Here is a 27,612-nt window from a genome sequence, read left to right as displayed (position 1 = left end):
TGTGCAGCGAGCCCGCAAGGGGGGGGCGATCCACGGCCCCCCCTTGTCGGGATTCCAGCGTTGGAATTTCGACCGCCGGCATTTCATACCGGACCCGTAGTAATAACTAACAGAGGGCCAGATGCACTAAGCGTCAAACAGTGATAAAATGGACAGTGAGCCAGCCAATCGGCTCCTACCTACCATGTCACAGACTGTGTTTGAAAAATGTCAGACAGGAGCTGATTGGTTGGTTGTTTATCACTCTCCATTTTATCACTTTTTGAAGCTTAGTGCATCTGGCCCAAAGTCAGCTACCAACCATTTTGAGAATGTTGAGTAATGTAATGATCCAGTTGTAGAAGTATAGATTGCTCAACTTTTTGAGAATATATCTACCTAATAAAAGGTTACCTATAACAGTATATTGTTCTTGATAGAAGCAAAGTTCTATTCTAGTTTTGTCATAAAGGTACAGTATGTAGCATAGAGTTGCATTAGGATAACTCGCCTTCATTTGTTACCACTACTGGCATTGAAAAATATATACTCTAATGGCCCTAGTTGTGTGTGTACCGTAACCTCATTCACCTACGTGCCTGTTGAAATAACAGAAGTCACGTTTGAAAGTCAGGTGAGATGACCTGTAAATCTGTCAGCTTAAGTCACCAGCACCACTAGAGACACTTCCAGCATAACCTATCTAGAGTTCTGTCAGACACACAGCCAAAGGCATTACAGCTTTGTTCCATTTAATGAGTCAGAGTTGTGAGCAGCAAAGTCTGGATCTACAGGACAGTTAAGTGGTGCTATCAATTAAATGATGAACAAAAATTGTGGTATAGTGCCTGCGCTCATATAGAAACTGCAGCTAGGAGAAGTATATATGGGATACCAAACAGAACATAAATTTTAGACACAAGAAAATTAATTTCCACAGCGCTGTTTCCAGGATGAGGCCCCCCCCCCCAGCCGCCATCCTCCGACAGAATGGGTCTCGCACACACGAGATACTAGCATGCCCCAGTCTGTCAGAGGCTGTAGCAGCTCCCTGAAGCGGTTCTGTGTGTGTTTGCTTAGAGAGCCTGACAAACGCAGCATTTTAGGCACGGTGCCCACACACTAGAGCAATTTAATTTTTTTGCGGATCAGCTGATTTCCGACCAAATTGCCGATTCTTAGCGCAAAATCGTCAGTAAATCGTGGATCTTTTGCTAAATCTTCTGATCTTTTATGCTGCATGAAAGATCAGAAGATTTAGCAAATGATCCATAGGAACGCACTCAGATCTTAATATATATTTTGTAAAGATGTGCGCTTGCCTGAAATCTATTATCCAGGAAGGACAAAATTATTTCAAGTCTAATTTATGCGCACATTTTTAGATCGCAGTGTGGGCACCTTAAGATAAGACTGCTATATCCAAGGCATAGTTGCCTACGCTCCTGCATTCTGCAGGAGGCTCCCTGAAATAGCATCAATCTCCCTCTCTCCCTCATTAGTCTAGCAATCTCCCTCATTTCACCTAGGCCACATTACACTGTTAAATTTTTTGGGAAAAAAGGAATGAGAGACAGATACATTCACACTGAATCATCAGCACCATTTCCCAGCACTTTACCACATACTGTACAGTATAGAAGCTCTTACTAACTGCTCTGGGGCTCATCTACATTTGTATATAAGATGCCTCTCAGATGTAGCAGTACACACCCACGCTTCTAGGTGCCACATTCATAATCTTTTTCCACAATCTCTGCATTTTTGGAACTAGACACGTCCTTTGGGTGGAGCTTGACACGCACCTTCAATGGGGCGCTGTGCAAAATTCTACTACCAATTATAATCTCCCTGAAACTAGTTTTCCAAAGTAGGCAAGTATGATCCAAGGTTATACTGTATTTTATTTTTTGTTTGTTTTTCTGCATCAAATCAACTTTTATTGAAGATCCTGCTTCTGGTTTACTGTGTTTCAGGGTAACCTTAGCTACTATTGGCATCAGCTGGTTAGTCGTGGGAGCTACTCTTGTTGGGCAGCTGCCAAACAGCAGGTAAACAGATTCTCACATGTTCTAACAATGCAATACATGTCAATTTTCCTATAATGAGACACCGTTGCAAAATAGCTAATGAAACAAAAAGTGTATATAATTTCCTTTCCTCAAAATCATAGCATACTGTAAGTTCACATGTAAAAATATAAATGTTATCATATAATAAGTAGGAATTGATCATTTTTTAACAGGATCTTTAAGAATGTCGCTCAGGGCTTTATCACTGTTACTCAGCCATTTTAACCTATGTATCTGTTAACAGGGTGAAAAACTGGCTTAGTGAAAAGGTGCATCTGGTGTGCTGTCGGATCTGTGGACGGGCTCTCTCCAGTGCCATTGAGTACCACAACAAGTGAGTCAGTACAACATCATTTCTTACATCGATTGGCTAATTCCTACATTTAAAATACATTGCACTTCAGAAATGTTGTTTCTGATCATTATTAGAGATAAATATGTAGTAACTAGCATTTTGGACCCGTCCTTAGCCTGTTTACTAGCACTAGTGGCTGGCATTGCATTTTTTTTCTACTCTGCAACTCTTTTCCCATATCTCCTCCTAGCATCCTTATTTCTATCTTATATTTCTTTCCCCACCCCTACACTACCCAATTTAATTTGCCCCTTTGCTTCCTGTCTCTCTTCCCCTCTGCCTCCCAACTCTTTTTTCTCTCTCTCTCTCCCTCTCCCTCTCCCTCTCCCCCTCCCCCTCCCCCTCCCCCTCCCTCTCTCCCTCCCTCTCTCTCTCCCTCCCTCTCTCCCTCCCTCTCTCTCTCCCCTCCCTCTCTCTCTCTCTCCCCTCCCTCTCTCTCTCCCCTCTCTCTCTCCCCTCCCTCTCTCTCTCCCCTCCCTCTCTCCCCTCCCCTCTCTCTCTTTTTCTCGCTCTCCCTCTCTCTCTCTTTCTTTCTCTTTTTCTTTTTTTAAATTTATTTGGGGTTCATAAGGTTATATACACACATTCACTTATTGCTCTCCCCAACAACAGCAGAAAGAGCCCTATGGCATATATGCTTCAATCTTTTCTGGTAAATATTAGTAGCTTTCAGCCATATAAATTATTTTTATTATTATTACCACCACTCATAAATAGATAGGCCAGGAAAAAAGGTATTTTATGGAAGGCAACCAGTGAGCTCTGTGAGAGAAAGATGGGGACAGGGCTCCAGCTCTCAGCTTGTGCTAGATAGACCTTGTGATAATGAGGATAAATAGGAGCTCATTTTCACCCCAGATGAAAGTTAGTTGTGATACAAGATCATTCAAGATATGGTATGTGTGAAGATGGGTTTTGATGACGGTGGAGGCGCTAGACCAGGGTTGCCGAATCTCCCGGAATGTCCGTGAGACTCCCAGAATCCTGGGACATCTCACGGACTCCCGGAAGAGGATGTATAGAGAAAAGTATTTTGAAATCTAAATATGGGCGCTAGTGAAAGAGAGGCTAATACTTCCCTGAAACTTCTGGTAGCTCCCGATTAGGATCTCCGTAGTATTTTTCCGTTGTGGTATATGAAATGAGAAAATAAAAGAGAGAGAGAGCCGTGCTCCTCGTGTAATCCTGCTTCGGTATATAAATCACTTTATCTTATAATATGGATGATAGTTATATTCATTAGCCAATATTCAATATGTCGGGGTATTTCCCCCTTACAATCACACTCACAAAAAGAGTAGATCAAATCGCATTTCAAACATAAAATTTCCAGAGTCGTCAGGAGACTTCAATCAGATGGTATATACCGGGGTTTCCCCCTCTGTTATGTACTCACAATGTCGTGGATGTCAAAGCGCATACAGCAAGTTCTTTCTCCTATGGATTTTTCTTGTATATTTAAACAAGTATCCTTTATTAAAACATACAGTTTTAAAAACAAGATTGAATTGAGTGTGACTACTGGGCTGTGTGGAACCGGTTAGGGCTGGACGGAATGATGTTTATAGGGTATGTGGAACAAGTCTTACCGGGGCCCCCTGTTCATTGTCCACTTCCAGTGCACGTCCTTTTCCGCTCCACCAGCTGTTTGTCTCCTCAAATGTAAACAAAGGGAACTCCACCGACGCGTTTCGAACCTCCGTGGTTCTTTTTCAAGGTGTGCCTGTTTCCTCTGTCTTCCGGATATATATAGTGTCCTAAGTACTGTCCCATGTGTAGATCGTTTCATCCTAATTGTCCTGATGTATTCAGTCAATTTCCCCATAGTAAGTCTATAGTGTGGTATAACTTATGCAGGTTCCTATGTAGCGGGTCTTCCGTCGGCTCCATTATCGTCATGTGACTTCCTGTATTCTAACATAGTACTTCAGGACTCGCGACTTCCAGTCTCGGCATCGTAACGTCACATCACTTCCGGGATTGCCTCATCGATGTACACTCCTATCTTCTACCCGGCTTCCTGGTATTTTCGTTCCAGCGGCTTTCTTCTTCTTGATTTTGCATTCTGGCAGCTTTTCTTCCTGGTCATGTGTGCGTTCCATTTGCGGTCACGTGGCCCGCTTGTGCTTGCATTACCATGGTGTTAGTCTTCATTGAACGGATTTGATACCTTTTTATTCTTTGTGCCTGTATGGAATATTAAGGTCTATTTAGCAGTATCAGTTGTATATATTCCTATAATGATATAGATATTCTTAGCAGCACATTTGGGAGTAATCATTTTATAGCAGCATATGTGTACCAGAATATAGCAGCATAGGGGATTAGCAGCATATTTGAGAGTTATCCTTTTATAGCAGCATATGTATACCATAATTTAACAGCATAGGAGTTTAGCAACATATAATAGTCTGATATTTACATATGATCAATGTAAAGAAATTTAAAAAAAGAGAGACTTAAAATTCATGTAATTGCACGCTCTTGAATTTACATTAAAAATATTTTAAAATTATTTTAAAAAATTTTTTTATTTTATTTAAAAAGACAAACTCAGCAGATAAAGGAGGGAGGGATTAAAATTGGGGGCAGCTCGAAACTCTTCCTTAAGGGCCCTAAAGGAACCACTTGAGTTCAAAATCTTGATTAAGTCCCATAGGGGCCATAGTATTACAGTTGTATATAAGTTTCATTTCTGCTTGGGCCAGAATCTTGGGTACATTTTTATTCCTTTCTGTGGTTTTCACCAATTTTATCCCCCATAAGCCTTTGATATCGTTTGTGGAGCATTTGTGATGTTTTTTAAAATGAGAGGATAAGGAATGTACTTCAACTCCCTTCCTGACGTTCCGCAAATGCTCTCAAATATGGGTCTTTAATGGCCTAGACGTCCGTCCAATGTAGAATTTGTCACATGAACATTTAATGGCATACACAACATTAGAAGTGTTACACGTGATTAATTCTTTAACAATTTGGTCATTAATCTTGATGTTTTCAAACTTTGATTGGCTGTGGTTGGGGATGTTGCGACAACCCAGGCACAGACCACATCTGTAAAAGCCTATGGAACGGTTATAACTTTGTCTGGTTCCAGCCGCTGGACATAGGCTTTGTACTATATTGTTTCTGATGTTTGTAGATTTTTGATAGACATGGACTGGTCTGTCGGGCAGATGTTGGCCTAAAACTGGATCCTGTTTAAGGATACCCCAGTTCTTTTTGAAAGCTTTCTCGATTTTCTTGGTGTTGGGCGCTATACTGTGTGATGAAGGCCATCTTCATTCTATCATTGGTGATCTTTTTCTTCTGTGGTTGTAATAAAGTTTGTCTCTCTGTAGCTCTGGCTTGTATTAGACCTTGTTCTACATTTTTTTCTCCATAACCACATGATTTGAAAGCTTCCTTCATTTTGGTTGATTGTTCTTCGAAAATATCTTCCTCGGTGCAATTCCACGAAGGCGTTTGAATTGGCCTCCGGGAATCCCATGTAGCCAATTTTTGTGGTGGCTACTGTCTGCCTGGATGTATGCTGTTGAATCTGTAGGCTTCTGGTAAGACTTCGTGTGTATGGTACCATCCTTAATATAAATCGTAAGATCTAAAAAAATTATGGTTTGGTAGTCAATATTAAAAAGCAATTTGATATTAAAAGGGTTGTCGTTTAAAAAGGTGCAAAAGAGGTTCAGTTCTTCCAGATTCCCATTCCATATGCACAGAATGTCATCGATATACCGATGCCAGGACACCAGGTTTGCCCCATATGGGTTATTGGTCCAGACGTACTTGTCTTCCCAAAAACCCATAAAAAGGTTTGCATAACTTGGGGCAAACCTGGTGCCCATTGCCGTCCCTCTTTGTTGAAGATAAAAATCACCCTTAAATAAAAAATAATTGTGTTCCAGAATGAAGGGGATTCCCTCAAGAATGAATTCTTGTAGTGAGGGACTTATATCTGATGTCCTCAGAAATTCTTTGACTGCTGTTGATCCATGTGTATGCTCAATGATCGTATACAACGAGCTCACGTCGGCACTTACTAAAATGAAATTCTCCTCCCATTTGATAAGATTAAGCTTATTGATGGCTTCGCTAGTATCTTTGAGATGTGACTTATTTTTTAATACTAGGGGTTGGAGGTAGTGATCAATAAGCGCCAACAAATTTGCTGTTAGGGAATCTACTCCCGAGACAATGGGACGCCCCGGAGGCTTAACTGGATCTTTGTGAACCTTCGGGAGTATGTAAATCGCAGGGATCTGAGGATCCTCTGCGATCAGGAATTTTGATTCATTTTTGCTTAGAACATTCCTGTCCTCATACTTTTTAATTAGTGCCTCCAGTGTCTTTTTGTATTCCACAGTGGGGTCCTTTTTAAATTTCTTATAAGTTGTAACATCGCTTAATTGTCGGATGACTTCCTCCGTGTAGCTTGAGGTGTCCATAATGACGACCCCCCCCCCCTTTGTCTGCCGGTTTAATGACAATATTGTCATTCTTCCTAAGTTCTTCTAGAGCTAGATTCTTCTTTTTCCTGACGTCCTTGAGGTCACTTAGAACTCTTGCTGAGAAACCAACCAGGAAGCTTCCCTTAATATGTACGGGAAAAAACGTTGATTTTGGTCTGAAGTTATTACATGTCTGGACTTCAGTTTCCTCCGTCACATTCTCCTCGTCATTTTCTTTCATGAGGAAGAACTTCTTAACTGTCAGTTTCCGAATGTATTTCTGGACATCCACATAAAGCTCGAATTCATTGATTTTATTCGATGGGGCATATTTGAGGCCTTTCTCTAATACTGTTCTTTTGTGTATGTTTAACATATGAGTGCTAAAAATTAAAGATTTTTACCTTACCATTATTCTGGGTTGTGGATGTTATGTTTTCCGTTCTCTTTGGTCTCATTTGTTTGATTTTCTCCTTTTTTCTTTGTCTATTCCTCTTTTTCCGTATTTTTGATGTGGTACCTTTCCCCCCTCTTTTTCTCCTTTTGTGTTGGTAAATTATCTCACATGATGTGTAATCCTCCCTCGTTCTAAAAATTTTTTCTCGGGGGTTCTCAATCTCTGGTCTCTCAATGGTTCGTATCTGTTATACGTATTTATTCTAAAATTCTCCAATGGTTCTTCTCTCCTTCTTGTTTTGTGATCATATATTCTTCTTTGATCTGGTTTCTGTCTCCAATGTGGGGGACTACAGCGGGTGTTCCTCTGCATTCTTTTCTTTTGGGTGCGTTTGTTCCCCTCCAGTTGGGTGTGTTGTAATTGTATCTCTCTCTTGATTTTTTTCTCTTAATGGTTGTCTTTGAAGGTACCTCTCTATTGATTCATCATGTTGTCTTCTTCTAGGATGTTCTCCATGGTAAGATCTCTGTTGGGAATACTCTCTGCGGTTTTTTGAGTAGTTTCTCCTATTGTTTTTATTGTTTTTATTTTTATTATTATTATTTAGTGGCTGGATGTCTTCCTTAATGTCTCCTTCTAGGATTTTTTTTTTTTTTGTCTCTGATAAACTTTCCAATTTTTATCGCTTTTAAGTTTTTTTCTAATTTTTCTAAATTATATTCTATTTTCTCCTCTAAATCTTTGAGTTCAGGTAGGTGACTAAAAAGGGTTTAATTTTTTCCTTTGTCTTTTCAATTTTTAGTTCTACATCCTTAAACTCCCTTTTACGTTCCCTGATGATTAAATCCATCAGAGAGAGCGAGCATTGTTTGGTGATCTTCTCCCAATCTGTAGTGAATTCTTCGGATGTATTTGAGAAGGATGCCTTTTTATCAATTATAAGACCTTTAGGTACCATTTTATTTGCTAGATACCTTTCTAGTGTGACAATTTCCCACCATAGGCGGCATTCTTTCGTGAGATCTTTTTCTAGTTCACTCATAATGTGTTCTAGATTCTCATCCAGTGCTTCATAATTTTCTTCAAGGTTGGAGAACAAAGTCTCCAATCTGGTTTTCCTGGTTTCTCTGAATGAGAACATTTTGGTGCTGCAGACAATTAAACCCTTAGGTGGAAAGCAGAACTAGTGTTTGGTCTGTTAGGGAATAATATGGTCTGCGCTCTTGAGCTGCCTATATAATTTCAAAAACAAGGAGACCACCCAGTTTCCTTACAAAAGACAATGTATAGAGAAAAGTGTTTTGAAATCTAAATATGGGCGCTAGTGAAAGAGAGGCTAATACTCCCCTGGAACTTCTGGTAGCTCCCGATTAGGATCTCTGTAGTATTTTTCCGTTGTGGTATATGAAATGAGAAAAGAGAGAGAGAGCCGTGCTCCTCGTGTAATCCTGCTTCGGTATATAAATCACTTTATCTTATAATATGGATGATAGTTATATTCATTAGCCAATATTCAATATGTCGGGGTATTTGGCCCTTACAATCACACTCACAAAAAGAGTAGATCAAATCGCATTTCAAACATAAAATTTCCAGAGTCGTCAGGAGACTTCAATCAGATGGTATATACCGGGGTTTCCCCCTCTGTTATGTACTCACAATGTCGTGGATGTCAAAGCGCATACAGCAAGTTCTTTCTCCTATGGATTTTTTCTCCCGATCCAAAGAATAAACTCTGGATTCTTGTATATTTAAACAAGTATCCTTTATTAAAACATACAGTTTTAAAAACAAGATTGAATTGAGTGAGACTACTGGGCTGTGTGGAACCGGTTAGGGCTGGACGGAATGATGTTTATAGGGTATGTGGAACAAGTCTTACCGGGGCCCCCTGTTCATTGTCCACTTCCAGTGCACGTCCTTTTCCGCTCCACCAGCTGTTTGTCTCCTCAAATGTAAACAAAGGGAACTCCACCGACGCGTTTTGAACCTCCGTGGTTCTTTTTCAAGGTGTGCCTGTTCCCTCTGTCTTCCGGATATAAATAGTGTCCTAATTACTGTCCCATGTGTAGATCGTTTCATCCTAATTGTCCTGATGTATTCAGTCAATTTCCCCAATAGTAAGTCTATAGTGTGGTATAACTTATGCAGGTTCCTATTTTGCTGGTCTTCCGTCGCACGTCACTTCCGGTGATGTGGCCGCGGCTCCAATATCGTCATGTCACTTCCTGTATTCTAACAAAGTACTTCAGGACTCGCGACTTCCAGTCGCGGCATCGTAAAATCACGTCACTTCCGGGATTGCCTCATCGATGTGCACTCCTATCTTCTACCCGGCTTCCTGGTATTTGCGTTCCAGCGGCTTTCTTCTTCTTGATTTTGCGTTCCGGCAGCTTTTCTTCCTGGTCATGTGTGCGTTCCATTTGCGGTCACATGGCCCGCTTGTGCTTGAATTACCATGGTGTTAGTCTTCATTGAACGGATTTGATACCTTTTATTCTTTGTGCCTGTATGGAATATTAAGGTCTATTTAGCAGCATCAGTTGTATATATTCCTATAATGATATAGATATTCTTATCCTGACGAAATTTTATGTTTGAAATGCGATTTGATCTACTCTTTTTGTGAGTGTGATTGTAAGGGGGAAATACCCAGACATATTAAATATTGGCTAATGAATATAACTATCATCCATATTATAAGATAAAGTGATTTATATACCGAAGCAGGATTACACGAGGAGCACGGCTCTCTCTCGCTTTTCTTTTCTCATTTCATATACCACAACGGAAAAATACTACGGAGATCCTAATCGGGAGCTACCAGAAGTTCCAGGGGAGTATTAGCCTCTCTTTCACTAGCGCCCATATTTAGATTTCAAAACACTTTTCTCTATACATTGTCTTTTGTAAGGAAACTGGGTGGTCTCCTTGTTTTTGAAATTATATAGGCAACTCAAGAGCGCAGACCATATTATTCCCTAACATTCCAAACACTAGTCCCGGAAGATCCACGTCCCCCCCTTGTAGGCATTTCGGCTGTCGGGATTCCGGCGTCGGGATTCTGAACGCCAGGATCCCGACCGCCGGGATTCAGTACTGAATCCCATTAAAACATCTGTAAAACAAAGATGCCCAGATATGCTCACCCTATCAAATAACCTCCACCGGGACATCATTTTATTGCAAACTTTTATCCAACTATATAAGGACAAGAACATCACTTTTTTACATAAAGATATGGTAAATGTTTGAAACAAAATGTAGCCTCCCCCCCCCCTTTATTCCAGTTTAAAATTATTAAGGGATATGTACAAAGACTTGGAGAGTGATCAAGTGTTACAGACTATGGGGTCTATTTTTTACACCTTGGAAAGAGGTAAAGTGGAGGGATATAAAGTACCAACCAACTAGCTCTTAACTCATTTTTAAAACACAGCCTCTAAAATGACAGTTAGGAGTTGATTGGCTGGCACTTAACCTCTGTCGACTTTCTCTTTAAAAGGCTTACTAAATGGCTTAATAAATAGACCCTCGTGTTTGAAAAATGACAGGAGCTGATGGGTCAGTACTTTATCAATCTCCCTCCAAAGCTTAGTATATCTGCCCCATCATATTTATTCTATGTGGTATTTTGATTGTGTGTAATGAGATCCAGTATCCAGTATACTGTATTTACGATTTCACAACCTACACTTTCTGCAGATTTTGACTGTCAGATTTAAAGGCGCGATAATATTAAATGGAAGACAATGATTTCACCTTTACTCTATTTGCGGGGTTTTAAAAATAATTTGCTATCCGCCTCCTAGTTTTTGCAAACTCAAATGACTAACTAACCTGTTTAGTTTTGTACTTTTAAAGATTTACACCGGTTGTATCAGGTGCAGACAGAAGATTTCTTGCATAGCTTTCATAACCCGCTAAAGAACACCTAGTAATTGTATACTATATGACTCTTGCCCTAGAGTACAAACTACAGTTCAGAACACATGTACAGTTGGAGGCTATTGAGGTAATTATTCTAGACAGAAGATGATCCAACTAGATTTGATGTTGAGTATATACAGTAGTGTTGATGGAGATACTGTGCTGGTAAAAAGCTCAGGAGAAAGTAAAAAATAGAACCATTATGTGACGTTTCTCAATTGCAATTAAGATCTTTTTGTAGGTTTTTGCATTCTGGGTTGATGAAGGATTGGTGCTCCAGAGTTAGAATGCGCTGCATTTAGGAGGCACAAGTTATACTGTCTTTTTATATTGTCAAGATATTTTTGTAATTACAGTGTTTTACCTGATCAATTGTTAAATCTGTTATATTTCACAGAGAAAACCGTCCTAAGAAAGGAGGCATTTGTGTTGCCAACCACACCTCTCCAATTGATATCATTATTTTAGCTAATGATGGTTGCTATGCTATGGTAAGTTCAGCCTCCAGTGTCTACATTAATATCAATATTATATTTCTGTGGTTATAGTTCAAAATGAATATACTGCTTTTAACACATATTGGCCCTTATTCTGATCTGATCGCAGTACACATTTGTTCTCAAAATGGGCAAAACCATGTGCACTGCAGGTGGAGCAGGTGTAACATGCATAGAGAGAGTTAGATTTGTGTGAGTTATTTTGTTTCTGTGCAGGGTAAATACTGGCTGCATTATTTTTACAATGCAAATTAGATTTCAGTTTCAACACACCCCACCCAAATCTAACTCTCTCTGCACATGTTACATCTACCCCACCTGCAGTGCACATGGTTTTGCCCATTTTGAGAACAAATTTGTACTGCGATTAGATCAAATATAAGGCCATTGTGCACTGAGGAGCCAAATATGAGCACCTGCCTAATATGCAGTTGCTCCTCATGTGCTCCAAAGCAGCTTTAATCCACTGAGGTATGGACTCTACATGACTTCTGATGGTGTTCTTTGGTATGTGGTACCAGGATATCACCAGCAGATTCTTTTAACTCTTGTAACTTTATAAGGTATAATCACTGCGGACTGATCTTGTTGTTCACACTAGAGCTGAGCGGGTTCGGTTTTACTCGCATCTGAATGTGGGCTCTTATTGGCTATCCAAAACACGTGACAACCAATAGCTAATTGGAAAAATCCAAAATTTGCGATAATTTGGCGATTATGAACCGAGTAAATCTGAGTAAAACCGAACCCGGTAGGTATAGTTTACGGGTACTTGTGTATTTTGGCGGCGCCCCCGATGTCCGTCGTACGACGAACAGATCGCATCGCATCGCATGCCATGCACCCGATGGCATGCGATGCGATGCGATTTTGACCCCCTATACAACCAAAAATCGTATAAGCACCCTAAAGGGTGCTTTTGAGCACCCAAATGGGTGCTTACAATGTTAAATGCACCCCCACGCCACCCCCCACTATAAACGTGAACCCTAAGCGTGGTGAGCGGCGGCGGTACGCGTCCTACGACCTTTTCATACCCCCACTATCCACGTCGGCGTGGAGTTAAGAATAGAATAGTGTGGCGAGCGCAGCGAGCCCGAAGCGTGGCGAGGGGACGCGGATACCTTCACAGGTAAACGCGTCCCTTCGCGGGCTTCACAGGTATCCGCGTCCCCTCGCTGCGCTCGCCACGCTTCGGGCTCGGTGGCTCGCTGCGCTCGCCACACTATTCTATTCTCAACTCCACGCCGAAGTGGATAGTGGAGGTATGAAAAGGTCGTAGGACGCGTACCGCCGCCCCTCGCGGGCTCGCTGCGCTCGCCACGCTTCGGGTTCACGTTTATAGTGGGGGGGTGGCGTGGGGGTGCATTTAACATTGTAAGCACCCATTTGGGTGCTTAACATTGTATAAGCACTCATTAGGGTGCTTATACAATGTTTAATCGCATCGCATCGTATGGCATTGTATGCCATGTACAATGGCATACAATTTAAAAATTGTATGCCATCGTGCACTATCGTACGATGTCGCGTTGCATCGCATACCATCGTATGCGTTATGGTATGCGATGGGCGCCGCCAAAATACACAAGTACCAGTTTACGTACCACAGATATTTGATTGGATTGAGATGTGGGGAGTTTTGAGACCACAGCAACAATTTGATAGAAACATAGAATTTGATGGCAGATAAGAACCACTTGGCCCATCTAGTCTGCCCCTTCTTATCTTGTGCCTCATTGTTTTGCAAACAATCTAAACAGCCCCCGTAGCCAGGTGAATTGACACCCCCACCCGATGGCTTGCCCGGGCTTTAAGGTAGGGCGAGTTCTCGCGAGAGATCTGGAGATTTCGCGAGAGGAGTCTTCAGCAGCCGCAGCATGAGACAGGACGGGTGAAGCTGGGTGCCTGAGATTTGTAAATGCCTAATATGCATATGCATATGCATATGCATATGGCCCCCGGAGGTTTTTTACACACTGTAAATGGCCCTTGCAACGAAAAAAGGTTCCCCACCCCTGATCTATACAGTGTGTGAAGGCACATTATCCTGCTGGAAGATCCCATGGTAGCGTAGTTAGCGTAGTCAATCAGAAGTAGTGTAGTGTTCCAGCGGCCGCTTAGCGTAGTTAGTGTAGTCAGCTTTCCTGTCAGAAGTCGCGTAGTGTTCCCGTGGCCATCGTAATCAGTGTCCCTGTCCGATTCAGCGTAGTGTTCCCGCGGCCAGGGTGTTCCAGAAACACCCCCACTATCCACTCCAGCCCGAAGCATGGCGAGCGTTCGTGTTACGCGTCCCCCGACCTGTTCATACCCCCACTATCCACGTCGGCATGGAGTTGATCTTATAAAGTGTGGTGAGCGCAGCTAACTACTGAGCCTGAAGCATGGCGAGCACATGCGGATTACTTTACATTCACTATACAGTATCTTGCAACTGGCTACTCACTGGTGCCAGTGAGTATGGGGGCAGGGATCACAGAACAGTGCAAAGGGCAAATCAGAGGCTATACCATAATTATGGTGGTATTTGTAGGGACCAATTGCTAATTGAGTAACAACTACAAGGCATGTGCAGAGACACTCAAGGAAAACCCATCCATTCCTGTTCTTCCTGCATAGTAGCATAAATAGATTTGGCTGCCTTTGTGACTTTTTGGAAATACAGGTATACACATGCTCATACATGCATATACAAATAAATACATATAATCTGTCTACAGTGCAATTTTATTTAGATGTTTCGCCTGCCATGTTTCATTTAATTAAGATTGGTGTTTTATTTTGTGGGATTTGTACAGCACATACCTCCCAACTTTCTCAATGAGAGAATAGGGACACGCCCGAAAAGGGGGAGTGGCCTATGCAAATGAGGGTGTGGCTTAGGTAAATTAAGCCACAGCCCCTTTTTCGGGCACGAATAGACGCTATGCGCACAGCGTCTATTCTGTCAGATTTGGGGGACGACAACTCCCAATTGCCGCCCCCCCCCCCCCCCACAGCGGGACACTGCGGCCGTGGGAGGGACGCTGGAATGTCCCCAAAAATCGGGACATTCCCGCATTTAGCGGGACAGTTGGGAGGTATGCAGCATGTAATAGGAGGACTTTCTCAACTCAATGAAGTGTTAAGTGTTTGTCTTTGTAATGTTGTAATAACACTAGTACAGTAGTGTGCTTTTTTTTTTTTTAAACTGTGTGCTTATTCTTTTACCCTTCCTATTTTGTACTCTTAATGTGCTGATTTGAGATCTCTTAACAGATTTAAATGATCGTGGTTTGCCAAAGTTTCTTTAGGTGTTTACATTTTGCATGTGATCCTTCAGGTTGGACAGATTCATGGAGGACTTATGGGAGTTATTCAGAGAGCTATGGCAAGGGCATGTCCTCACGTGTGGTTTGAACGTTCTGAAATGCGTGATCGCCACCTTGTGACAAAAAGGTAGACATTTTTTTCTTCTATTTTATTTACATTCCATAGCAAGGGCATAGTCAAAATCTCATCTGGATCTCATGCAGATTGTAGGAGACTCCCGAGTCCCTGAAATAACAAAAGTGGTATTATTCACCTCCACAATATTTGCTTAGGTAAAATATCTAATAACCTTTTTGGATATGTATAAGATAATGCAAGAATAGACTGTTTATTTATACTGTACATTAACATTTATTTTAAACAGACTGAAAGAACATGTGCTAGATACAGAAAAATTGCCCATTTTGATTTTCCCAGAAGGTGAGTTTGATTTTTTTTTCACAGTTGTACTTTGTATAGATGTATTTATATTGGAAATTGTTAAAGTTTTAGGAGATATTAAGTATGCCTGAAAAAGATGACTGTCATTTAAATGCTTTTTTAATATTCGGAAAATCTAAATTCTTTCCATCCAATCTGGGGGACCCTGCAGCAATGTGTTAAGCTCTGTCCCCTATAGCCCCACCTAGCTTTCTTTTAGTGCCTTATGCTGGGTATAATCTGAATGATGTATTGGCCCTTTACTTTAATGGTCGATATCGTGGGTACATCACAGGTGTGAACCCACTATATGTCTGCAAATAACATTGACAATAAATCTCGTCAGCCTTTTAGCACAGCTGATGGCTGATATACAGAGCCGGCCCTAGCCTAAATGACGCCCTAGGCAAGATTTTGGCTGGTGCCCCCTAGCACCGCCACTAGTTCCGCCTCTGACCCTGCTCCTCTTTCCCAGCACCATCAACCCTCATCATAGCAGTCATCATTTTGGTGCTCCTACCCACAATATTTTAAATAGAAACAGTGCACACATTTGGTGTGCGGCCCAAACAGGGGTGTGTTCTTGCTGGGAAGGGGCATGGCCACACAATAGTACCCCCAATTCACATTATGCCACACAGAAGTGCAACTTTATTCACATTATATCATGCGATGGTGTCCCTTATTCACGTTACATCACACAGTAGTACCACTTTACCTTATATACATTACTCCTCACATTATTCACATTATACCCTTAGAAAAAAAATCCTGAGAAAATATTGTATTTTAAGCTTCCATCAGACTTTGGCCTGGGTAATTTGTACCCCCTACCCCTTTCTCTCGGCACCCCTGATAATACCACACAGTAATGCCCCTTACACATGACACACATTATTAATGTCCTTATAAACATAATGCCCATTACACATTATGCCAAACTTTATTAACCACTTACGTGGTATGCCCGGAAATTTTCCGGGCTCAGCTGCGCTGCCGCAGTAGGCTGTCCCGTAAAATTTCCGGGCATACCACTATGTAGTAGGTGGGCGTCAGTGGGGCCTCCATCGGAGCACCACTGGCGCACTACCTTTAGGGGTCCCCCCCTCCATCACCCCCCCACCCTCCTGTTGTCTCCCCCCCCCCCCCCCCGAGCTACCCCGCCACCAGCCTCCAATCATCCTTCGGTAGTGATGTAGGCGGCAGGCTCGGGGATGTTCGGGGAGGCTCGGGGGGACTTGGGAGAGTTCAGGCACCGAGTCCTCCCGAGCCGCCGCGAAACATCCCCGAGCCTGCTGCCTGTCTGATGACTGACAGGGGGCTGGGGCAGCAGCGGCACGGGATATCCGGCGTACTAACGCCGGAGAAAAGGTAAGGGGGGGGGGGGGGAGGCGCGGTTGCAGCTTCTTATGATCTGTGGTGGGTTTTTCCTTGAAGGAGGCTTAACCTGAAGCGGTACTTGTTTAGTTTCACGGTGGCAGCGCGTGCTGCTCTATCTATGAATCTTGGCAGTTTGCCAAACTGCCTTACTTCTCTAAGCTACATTATCAGCGTAGCGCCTGTTTGAATCCTGGCAGCTTGCCAGTTGCCTTACTTCTGTAATGTACGTTTTCAGCGTCCTATGCTGACTCTGTGGCACACCAGCGCTGCTACCCCTAAGCTTCTGTGAAGCCTAGTGAGCGCCTCTCACACAGTGCTGGCGCCCGCATGATATCCTCTCTTCTGTGGAGAGGGAATCATGCGGGCGCCGAGGAGAGGCGCTCCATCTGTGTGAGATGTAGGAACGTCTCAGACGCTCCAGCAATGAGATGCTCCTGCGTCTGAATAGCGCGTGCCTCTTCTGTCCAAAGAGGGGGTGCGGACACAGTTGCGTATCATGCACAATGAAGGAGGCATTTGCCAGTGTTCCATGTTACATACTTGCAAATGCCTCCATTTGATACCCCTACATGCTTCGGGCTCGGTGGCTCGCTGCGCTCTCCACACTACATAAAATCAACTCCACGCCGACGTAGATGGTGGGGGTATGAAAAGGTCGGGAGGACGCGTACCGCGTGCGCTTGCCACGCTTCGGGATGGTGGGGCTGTTTCAGGAACACATTCACACCTTCCATATCATGTAGGAGCGTCTCATTGCTGGAGCATCTGAAACGCTCCTATGTCTCACACAGATGGAGCGCCTCTCTGCCGGCGCCCGCATGATCCCCCTCTTCACAGGCTTCACAGGAGAGTAGCAGCGCTGGGCTGGTGCGGAGTCAGCGTAGGATGCTGAAAACGTACATTATTGAAGTAAGGCAGTTGGCGAGCTGCCAGGATTCAAACAGGCGCTACGCTGATAATGTAGCTTAGAGAAGTAAGGGAGTTTGACAAGCTGCCAAAATTCATAGCTAGAGCGGCACAAGTACCCCTGAAGCTTTTTATCCGGGTTAAGCTTTCTGTAGGTTTAGATAATTTTATGCCTTTGCATACAAGGACACAAGGTTTAAAGCAGGCATGTCCAACCTGTGACCCTCCAGATGTTGTGAAACTACACATCCCAACATGCCTTGCCATAATTTTGCTATTAGGGAATGCTAAAACTATGGCAAGGCATGCTGGGATGTGTAGTTTCACAACAGCTGGAGGGCTGCAGGTTGGACATGCCTGGTTTAAAGATTCTTGACATGATACTCCAGTAACCCCAATAACCAAGGATACGTTAATGGGAAACCTGCAGAGGGTTGGATGAAGCACAGTTCAACATTCAGATAGGGGAGCCACACCCACTCCCACCAACTGCCATTCTAAACTGACTCACTGGCAGTTTATCCCCCCCCCCTATTGGAGCCGCCTTTGGAACTTACGGTCATTCCTATGGTGCAGATAGTAACCTACACATACAACACACCATAATGCCGATTACACATTTGACACATAAGTAAAACTTACCTTAATGCCAGGGGCTTCATGCTCAATGCCAAGGGGCTTCATGCTCGATGCCAAGGGGGCAGTAGGGTGCAGCAGGGTGGGCGGGTGCAGTAGGATGCAGCTTGCAGTAGGATGCAGCAGGGTGGGTGAGTGCAGTAGGATGCAGCAGGGTGGGTGGGTGTCTGCAGTAGGATGCAGTAGGGTGGGTTTGTGGGTGCAGCAGGGTGGGTGGGTTATGTGGTTAGGAGGGTGAGTGCAGCAGGGTGGGTGCAGCAGGGTGGGTGGAGGGTGGGAGTACACCATAGTTAGACAGCCAGCCGCCCCCCCTGCCTGTGCTGACAGAGACAGTTGATGCACTGCAGCATGTGTGCTGTGAGTGTGCACCCCTCCCCTCTCCTCCCCCCTGCCAGTGTGCACAGCCCGCCCGCTCACGGCTCTCTGCGCTGTGTCCGGGAGAGAGATGCGGCTATGTAAAATTCTGAGACTACCATGATAATCAAGGATAAGGACCCAAACCCAGTTCCACACATACAGTTTAAATAAGAGCAGCCTATAGGAAGCTAGGATTTAAATTCATCCAATATGTGTACACACAGTACAATCCTAGATCGCACATAGCTCCATAAAGTAGAGCAACCTGTACACCATCTATATAGCAAGGGATGGTTTTGACTATTAGGATGTGCAATTGCCATTCTAGAACAACTATGTATACATACTATGCTACCGTAAAAAGCACATTATTCACGTATTAGCACCACTACAACCTTATATGGTCGTTATACCCCTTGTGTCAAAAATCCCAGCCCCTCCCTCCCTTATGTATCCAACAATAACTATTGGGAAAAAAAACGGGACTGAGAAGCTGAAGAAACTTTATAATAATAATCCCGCTGAATAAAAGCATCTAAAAGCTACAGCAGAATGGCAGCATGCAAATAACAAGGACAATCAGCCCAACAGGAGAGACAAGACATGGCGAGAAGGCAGCCCGGTAACCAGGGCAACCATCCATAAACAAAATTAGAAGAGACGTGCGCCGCGCTACTCAGGGCGGAAGTAGAACCAAGACGCCGCAGAGTGAAAAGGGTGGAAGTGACGTGACGCCCAGCGAGAGACGGGGCGAGCACTGGAACAGAACAGTGACAGCTGCCCAATAAGGAACAGACAAGTCACGCTGACCCCGGCCACCACCCAGCGAGAGACGGGGCGAGCGCTGGAACAGAACAGTGACAGCTGCCCAATAAGGAACAGAGAAGTCACGCTGACCCCGCCCACCGCCAGGGGATAAAAGGAGATACGGAGAAGTAAACCAGTTACTGCGATCATCCTGAAGAAGCCAGTTACCTGGTGAAACTAGTTGACGCATCGCTGCACCTGGACCCGCTGAGTACCCCTCTGGTCAAGAGGATACTGACGGGAGTCTGCCGGCAGACACTTCCATGTTACCACCTACCCCACTGGAGAATCAGGTATCAAGCTTAAGTGGACAATCCACTTAAAACGGAGACTTGCCTAACTGTATTACTGCCTATATAAGAATTGGATCAGTTGCTGAGGACAATTACCCCCAGTGTGTCTCCCTGTTTGTATACCCTCCTGTATGAGCAGTGTTCAGCAAGTCTCTGTCACCGGACGGAGCGGGGAAGCTAGCTGGCGGGCGAGCGGGGAAGCTAGCGGGCAGGCGGGGGAGCTGGCTGGTGAGCGAGAGGGCGAGCTGGCGGTGCCACACCACAGCTCCGGTGCCATGCAATCTTCCTGCGCCCGGAGCGTGGGCTCCACCGGCTCCGTCCTCGCTACGCCTGTGGTGTATTATGTATGAAAATGTGGCTGTGTTTCTATTATGCATGAGGATGTGTGTGTATTATGCACAGTTATGACAGTATGTCTATTCTTTATAAGAGTTTGACATTGTGTATGTTTTATGTGCATACTGTTTATAGGGTGGATGTTTTGTTTTGTGTGCTTAATGGCATTTTACACTTCCTCCAATTCTGCGTTATATAGTCCTATAAAGGACAGGGAACATTTGTAGCCATTTAATGTATTACCTGTCTATTTACCTAAACAGGAACCTGTATCAATAACACATCTGTTATGATGTTCAAAAAAGGAAGTTTTGAAATTGGTGGGACCATATATCCCGTTGCAATAAAGGTAAGTAAAATAGATGTAGCACTGCACCACCATCTACCATTATAATACTCAACATTTCACAGGTGGCAGATGTAGAGTATAGGATCAGAAGTAGCTGATGCTCTCACAATTCTCAGAGTCTAACATACCATTTGTGTATAACAGCACGTGAGATGAGGGACTGATACAGTACCTGCAGGGGATTGCTTGTCTTGTTTACAATTAAACCATTTCAATTTTTAAATGAGATTAATTAGTAAAAAAAAAACAAATCTGTTTATTTGGCAATAAAATTTATTTTAACCTGCAGGACATGAGTATAAACCTGTATAATACAGATAATAGCAATAAAGATCTGAGGAAGAACAAATACAGCAAAAAAAAATAGACATATGGACGTCTCACAGACCATTTTTAGAAAGACAATCAAAAGGTCAACATGCACCAGGTTGACACTGACAAAAGTTGGCATGCACACTAGGACAACATTGAAAAAAGGAAGACATTGCAATTATCGACACATGAAAAGGTCAATGTGAGTTTTTCCATTTTTTCCCCATTTTTGGGGACTTTTTCATGCTTTATCATCAGCGTCGACTCTAATTGGGAATGGCCTGAAGCACTAGACTAATTGGGGGGTCTACGTGTGCCGACATTTACAGATAAACCCCTGAAAAACTTAACCTAGTGCATGTCGACCTTTTGAAGTATTGATTGTCTACCTAGAAATTGTCACAAAAAGTGAACATGAAAAAGGTTTTTCACAATAATTGTTATTTTTGGGACTTTACCATCCACATGGACTACAATTGAGAAAGGTATAGTGTTCCGAGCAAAGCACCAGGCCTGAAGCATGGTGACCTAATTGGGGGTCCATGCCAATAGGTGTTAACCTTGACACAAAAACAAGGTGAAAAACTCATGTCAACCTTTTGGACACTGTGGAGTTTATTTAATAAGATGGGATGTTGCTTTGGCCAACCAGTCAGATTTGAACGGTTTACTTCTTGTTTACGTAGCACCTTCAGAAGATGATTCTCATTGGTTGCCCATTGCAACATCCCATCTTCACTAAAACTCCCATCTTGGTAAATAAATCGCTGTTTATCTGATAACCACACCCGTTCTAAAGACTTTTTTTTATTAGTTGCTTTGCTTACTTTTGGGATCCAGAAGCCAACTAATCAGTGTGGAATGCATGAGGAAATCCTGCTACCCTCCCCAGTGTATAAATTCTTAATTGTCCACTAGGAAATATTTTGCTTAAATTAAATGATAATCTTTGCAATTTATAGATTTACATTATAGAGAGAGACCAGGCTGAACTACTGCAGCACAGCTGTTGTTTCTTATGTAGTCTACACTCTACAGGTGGTGAAATACACAGAATTTCAGTTTTTATTGGGCTAGAAAACCTTTGAAAACTAGTAAATAATGATCTTCCTTGTCTTTTGTGGGTGGTGATTCAATGCATAAACAGGTTGACTCTCTCATATGTGCCAATGCTTGGAAACAGAAGTATTTAGAATTTTTCTGTACTTTGGAATATTTGCATAGCATAATGACAGATTTTCTAGATGAAACTCAAGATTAAACCCAAATTGTGTATGTTTTATATCAGGATCACATACAGACTTTGATCTTTATTTTATAAAGCAGGTCACAGCATACCAGATGATTTCCATAGGCAAGCATAGTTACAGACCACAGCATACAGGTAATCACAGCATAAACAGACAATTGCAAATGCTCCAGTGGTCCATACCATAGCTCACACCCTGGCCTATCACTTGGGCAGCTAATCCACCATCAAGAGCATTTGCACTCTGCCCGGGAAACACTTAAATCAGATGATTACACACCTGGCTTCTGCTATTGCTCCAAAACCCGGTCTGGATCCTCCACATTACTCTAATGTGGGGAGATACTGTCTCTGCAATAATATATATATATATATCTATATATCTCACTAGTAAGCCACTCACAGCAAAGTTTCGAAAGCTAGTCTGCTACCTTCTGTATTTGTGCATGTGTGAGTATGTATTTTTACGTTCTACCAGCAGATCGCAGTATTTCAGAGAGTCACTGACACTAGACAAATATGTAGTTGATACACTCACCTTATAACCTAGCAATTTATGTAATATTTTTAATCATTTGTACAGGAAGACTTTATGTACATTGAGCCATTAGAAAGCAAATATCGCCAGCTCACCGTGATAAAAAAAAAAAGTGGGATTTTAGATATGGGAGAATCTGGGACAGATGTATCAAGCTTCAAAAAGTGATAACACGGATAAACAGCCAGCCAATCACTCTCCACTTTATCACTTTTTGAACCTTGATGCATCTGGCCTTTTATCTAAATTGACTAACCTAGATTAAGTTTTCCATCTTGATATTGCATATTAACCGGTACTTAACAAAACTGTGATTTATAATGTAACTTACTATGCAGAATTTAGGTATTTCACCCTAGATAAATTTAGGTAATCTGCATATAGTTATGACACAAAAAATACTGAACTAAAAGTAATACTGTATGCCATATCTTTTTTTTTTTTAAATAAGAGAAATGGAATAACAAGTTTATAATCATATTATACTTATAGAATTTTTATTTGGTTTGTTATATTGTAGTATGACCCGCAGTTTGGTGATGCATTTTGGAACAGCAGTAAATACAATATGGTGAACTACCTATTAAGAATGATGACAAGTTGGGCTATCAAATGCAATGTTTGGTACTTACCTCCAATGACTAAACAGGTATTGTGTACATTCTGTAGTGCTTCCATCTCCTTTGTGGTATGTTTCCCTTATCTATCTCATAAACTTGTTGATCTATTTGTGTCACTTTTGTCTATATTGTGTATATTATGGATGTGACAGTGTGTGGCCCTGATGTTTTGGTCAAACTACACTTCCATGCAAAATCCGGTAGAGCTAGTCACAAAACTCTGGTTGTGCATTAGTGAAAAATGGTCATTCTTTCTTTCTTATTATGTGATAGTTGAAACCGATACCAGTGTAATGAGAACATACAGAATCTACACTACTGATGAACCCTCAAAACTGGGTACTGGGTTATAAACTATTAAGGGATTACTGCAAGAGCGCTTGTATCACCCTATCTCTAATCTATGTTCCGCAGTACACTCAATTGCAGATCTTACATCATATTACAGCTACAAACTCTCCATATCAGTAGAGCTGTTAATGATCTATGACATTGGTGCAGATTTATTAGGCAGGGAAGCAAAATGCTGCAACTGAGTACATTTTTTTTCTTTTATATACATATATCTTCAGGATGGTGAAAATGCTGTTGATTTTGCCAACCGAGTTAAATCTGCCATTGCCAAACAAGGTGGACTTGTTGAACTTCCCTGGTAAGTCTGAAGCTTCCTAAAAGTGATGTATCTGGCTCCACCGGCATTCCGCACGCCTGCCGAACTATTATAAGATTTCTCTACAATTAATATTTAAGTTCTATTTTATTCTGATTTTTATTTTGTTTCAAGATATATACAATCAATTTAAACCTCAATACAATAATAGGTAAATCATTGGTGATAGTTTTGAACCCCCCCCCCCTGCCGTAACCCTTTCTCCTACCAGCCCACTATTACAAAAACAGTGCAATCAAGTAATGTAATGAATATGGTAAAGAAAAGATTACCCCTTTCACACTGCACAAATTTTCCGGGTGGACACCGGGTTTTTGCCTAGGCGTGCCGCTGCTCCGCCGCGCCCCCCCCCACACCTGACATCCGAGCCCGGCAATATCCCAGGTGCTGACAGAGCATGCTTTATCCCAAATGCCGGGTCGTTCCCTGGCCAAAACCGAGTCCAAATCCTGGGAGCAACCCGGCATTTGGATGTGAAAGAGGTATATTCAGAATGTGGGTAAGTAGGAATACTCTATGCAACAGGTGCAGTTTCAGGTTGTGGGTAAAATTATTGCTGGTGCTTTTCACACTGAAGACGGTGTAGCGCATTGCCCTGAGTAGTTAAGGGTGTAGACGTATGGGTCCGAATTCGGCCCATACCTTCGATGATGTAGGGTCTGCACATGTGTGTAGATGCGCATGTGCAGACCCTGTGCGAATGCCTTCAGTGAGTATCACACTCGCCAAGGCGTTTGCAGGGGAGGGGGGTGGCATCAGGGGAATGGGCAGCGTTTTATGGGCATCCCCGTGAAAACACTGGGTGTTCGCCTTTAAAACGGGCATGGCGTTGCCTGCTCGGGGTGTGGCTGATGTCACATGACATCAGCGCCCGCCCCGAATTCGGTGATCAGCAGTTCAGACTCCCTTTTATTTCCGAAGGGTCGAAAAATTATTTGATTGTCGGCGACCATCCATTGATTTCTTTCCCTTTTGGTTGCATTCGAGTGGTTGGGGGGTATACACAGCGTAGCGGGTAGGTCTGAATGCAGAGCCCTGGCAAGTGTGTTGTAATGTGGCATACACACGGTTCGATTTTGCTTATATAAGCAAAATCTTATCAAATAGAATTGAATGCAATAGATTTCGATTTGATCCCAATGTGCTGCATTGAAAACAAATAGAAATATAGAGTGTACAGGCATGAGTATGTGGTACAGATCTGTACTATATAGCCTAAATAAAATGTGTACACGGCACTGTGCAATTCAATCCTGATTCAATCGCGATGGAATCAGTCTTGAATAGAAAGTGCATTGCACCATGTGTACACCCCTTAAGAGATAGCGGGATCTGTTACATGTCCTCTTAATGCTTACAGCATGGGTCCTCAAACTGCAGCCCTCCAGATGTTGTGAAACTACAAATCCCAGCGTGGCTTGCCACAGTTTTAACACTCCCTTATAGCAAAACTGTGGCAAGGCATGCTGGGATTTGTAGTTTCACAACATCTGGAGGGCCGCAGTATGAGGACTCATGGCTTACAGGGTCTAGTTGTGTGTGTGTGTGTGGTGCAGAGGTGAAGTCTTATTGGAGGTGTCATAGGGATGCAGTCGTCTGTGGGTCATCTAACCGGTCTGATGATGATTTCCTCAAGTGCACCTGCCAGGGCGATGGTAAAGGCAGAGGGTTGGTCTCTATGTCGCTTCCCTTGTTTCTTGTAGTAGTGCCACTGGTGCTGTGAACATTTCCTGCTGCTGATACTCCAGTGGACGATGAGTTCTCTAATAGTGCTGCAGAAATGCGCTCTGATATCCTAGGACAACCTGATGGTCAGATCTAGTAATACATGATGCAGCGGGTGCTGTCCCTCGCTCTCACTCTGCAGTGTGGCTGAGGAAGGGAGTATATCTCAATGTGCTTAGGTTAGGGCAATGAGGTAAAGTGTCTGGTAGTGAGCAGGGCAGCCGAGAGGGGGGGGGGGGAGCAGGTACTAATTACCCGGGCCCAGGCTTACTGGAGGGGCCCGGCGGGGGCCCTGGTCCAACCCCCACCATACCCCTTCCCCCTCTGTCCCTTACAGGCAGCAGCAGCAGCACACACCTACAGCATGCTGAGCCTGCTGTAAGCATAGCACAAGCTGTAGGTGTGTGCTGCTGCTGAGGTGAGGGGGGGGGGGGGGGTGAGGGACGACTATATACAGTTTTTTCACCCACCTTAAACATTTCGGGGGCATGGCCTCCGCCGATTAGGCCACACCCCCAAAATTTTACCGGGGCCTGGCATACCTCTCGGCTGCCTTGGTAGTGAGACCGTCTTCTGAGTGATTAGAGCCCCATTTAAGTGTTATTGCTCATTATTAATTTTAAATGGTGATCCAACCAATGAGTTCTTATCATTTTTGGAACAAATCCTGTAACATTATAGGGGCTGATTGACTGGAGCTCCATCTAGGAATAGGAATACTTTATATAAACGGGGTATACGTATATAGGTTTTTAGTTCATGCTCGCATAGACATGTCCTTTCACCTATGTAATCAAATATAAATGATACACTCTTGTTGATTATGTGTCTCGCAAAACCCATGTAGTTTGTAAGCCACAGTAATCTGTCATAGATGATGGACCAGGCTTTGTTGTATCTGTGTGTTCATGGGTGTGGGAGCATGTCTGAGTTGTCCAAGATCACCTACATTTATTCAATGCTGTATCTGAATTGTCTTTTTGTGTATTCAGGGATGGTGGCCTAAAAAGAGATAAAGTGAAAGATTCATTCAGGGAAGAACAGCAAAAGAACTACAGCAAAATAATCTCTGGACAAAATAATGGACTTGTAGAAAAAACAGACTGATCATTATTGTTCCTGGAGAAGCATCATGGATTTGAACAATGCTGGTTTATTTGTATTCTGCACTGCTTTTTACATCTTTTATATATTTTGGAATGTTCACCGAATTAAAACGGTCCTTTAATGTCCTTTCTGGAGCCCTTTGCCCAAGTGTTTCGGTGACCGGTAGACCAAAATGACTTGCTGCCAAGTGTTTTGCACTGTAGAGGCAGAGGTAAATTTTTTTTTTGATGAATATGTATTTCATTTATCCTTTTCAGGACTTTTTGGTTGAGAACAGTATTCTAAATGGTGATCACTTTACTAAATACCAGGCCAATCTAGGCCAATTTATGTGCACTACATAATCTTTATTTATGGAAACCTGATGGTGATAAGATCAAATTTACTGTTAATAAGCAACTTCATGGTTTCTGCATGACTTCTTATTACTGTCCAACAATATTTTTACTTCCAACCATGATTAAAGTGTATACATATGTACTTTGTTATTAGATGTTTCCATAGTTACTTATTAGTACTTTGTATCATTGCAGTATTCTTTAAATACAAGGTTTGTAGTATAGATAAGCAGGTTTGATTTTACAGGGATCTCAAAGTGTGATCTTACTGACTATCCAAAACATGTGACAGCCAATTGGAAAGATCCAAAATTGCGATAATTTGGCGATAAGAACAGAGTCAATTTGGTTAAAACCTAATAAGCTCATCTCTAGGTCATAGACCTAGCATTAATTATTGCTAAAGTGTCAGGTGAGCCCTGGTAAATTTGTAAAGGAAGGGTGTCAAGTTATGCAGGAGTTTGATGCAACATCATTGGTTAGTTCAGTCATGTGATGTAGTGTGTTTATTATTAAAAAAAAGCTTGGAATTTTTAAAAAAAAAACCTCACAAGAAGAGAATGAGGTTAATCCTTTTAG

General features: G+C 42.7%; 1 protein-coding gene across 1 annotated transcript in view; it reads left to right on the top strand.

Annotated features, from left to right (window-relative positions):
- Positions 1 to 27,183, top strand: part of GPAT3 (glycerol-3-phosphate acyltransferase 3) — a 57,055-nt gene extending 29,872 nt beyond the window's left edge. Inside the window, exons 4-12 of the mRNA XM_083176662.1 lie at positions 1,956 to 2,030; positions 2,296 to 2,385; positions 11,579 to 11,672; positions 15,001 to 15,116; positions 15,355 to 15,410; positions 20,389 to 20,474; positions 23,094 to 23,222; positions 23,766 to 23,845; positions 26,581 to 27,183. Coding sequence (XP_083032788.1) covers positions 1,956 to 2,030; positions 2,296 to 2,385; positions 11,579 to 11,672; positions 15,001 to 15,116; positions 15,355 to 15,410; positions 20,389 to 20,474; positions 23,094 to 23,222; positions 23,766 to 23,845; positions 26,581 to 26,695 — 841 coding nt within the window. The 3' untranslated portion in view covers positions 26,696 to 27,183. The remainder of the gene's footprint in view (positions 1 to 1,955; positions 2,031 to 2,295; positions 2,386 to 11,578; positions 11,673 to 15,000; positions 15,117 to 15,354; positions 15,411 to 20,388; positions 20,475 to 23,093; positions 23,223 to 23,765; positions 23,846 to 26,580) is intronic.
- The last annotated feature ends 429 nt before the right edge of the window (positions 27,184 to 27,612 follow it).

The sequence above is a fragment of the Crinia signifera genome, chromosome 1 (assembly GCF_055691185.1).
Source record: "Crinia signifera chromosome 1, ASM5569118v1, whole genome shotgun sequence".
Taxonomy (NCBI): domain Eukaryota; kingdom Metazoa; phylum Chordata; class Amphibia; order Anura; family Myobatrachidae; genus Crinia; species Crinia signifera.
This window is presented reverse-complemented; position numbering and strand designations above follow the sequence as displayed.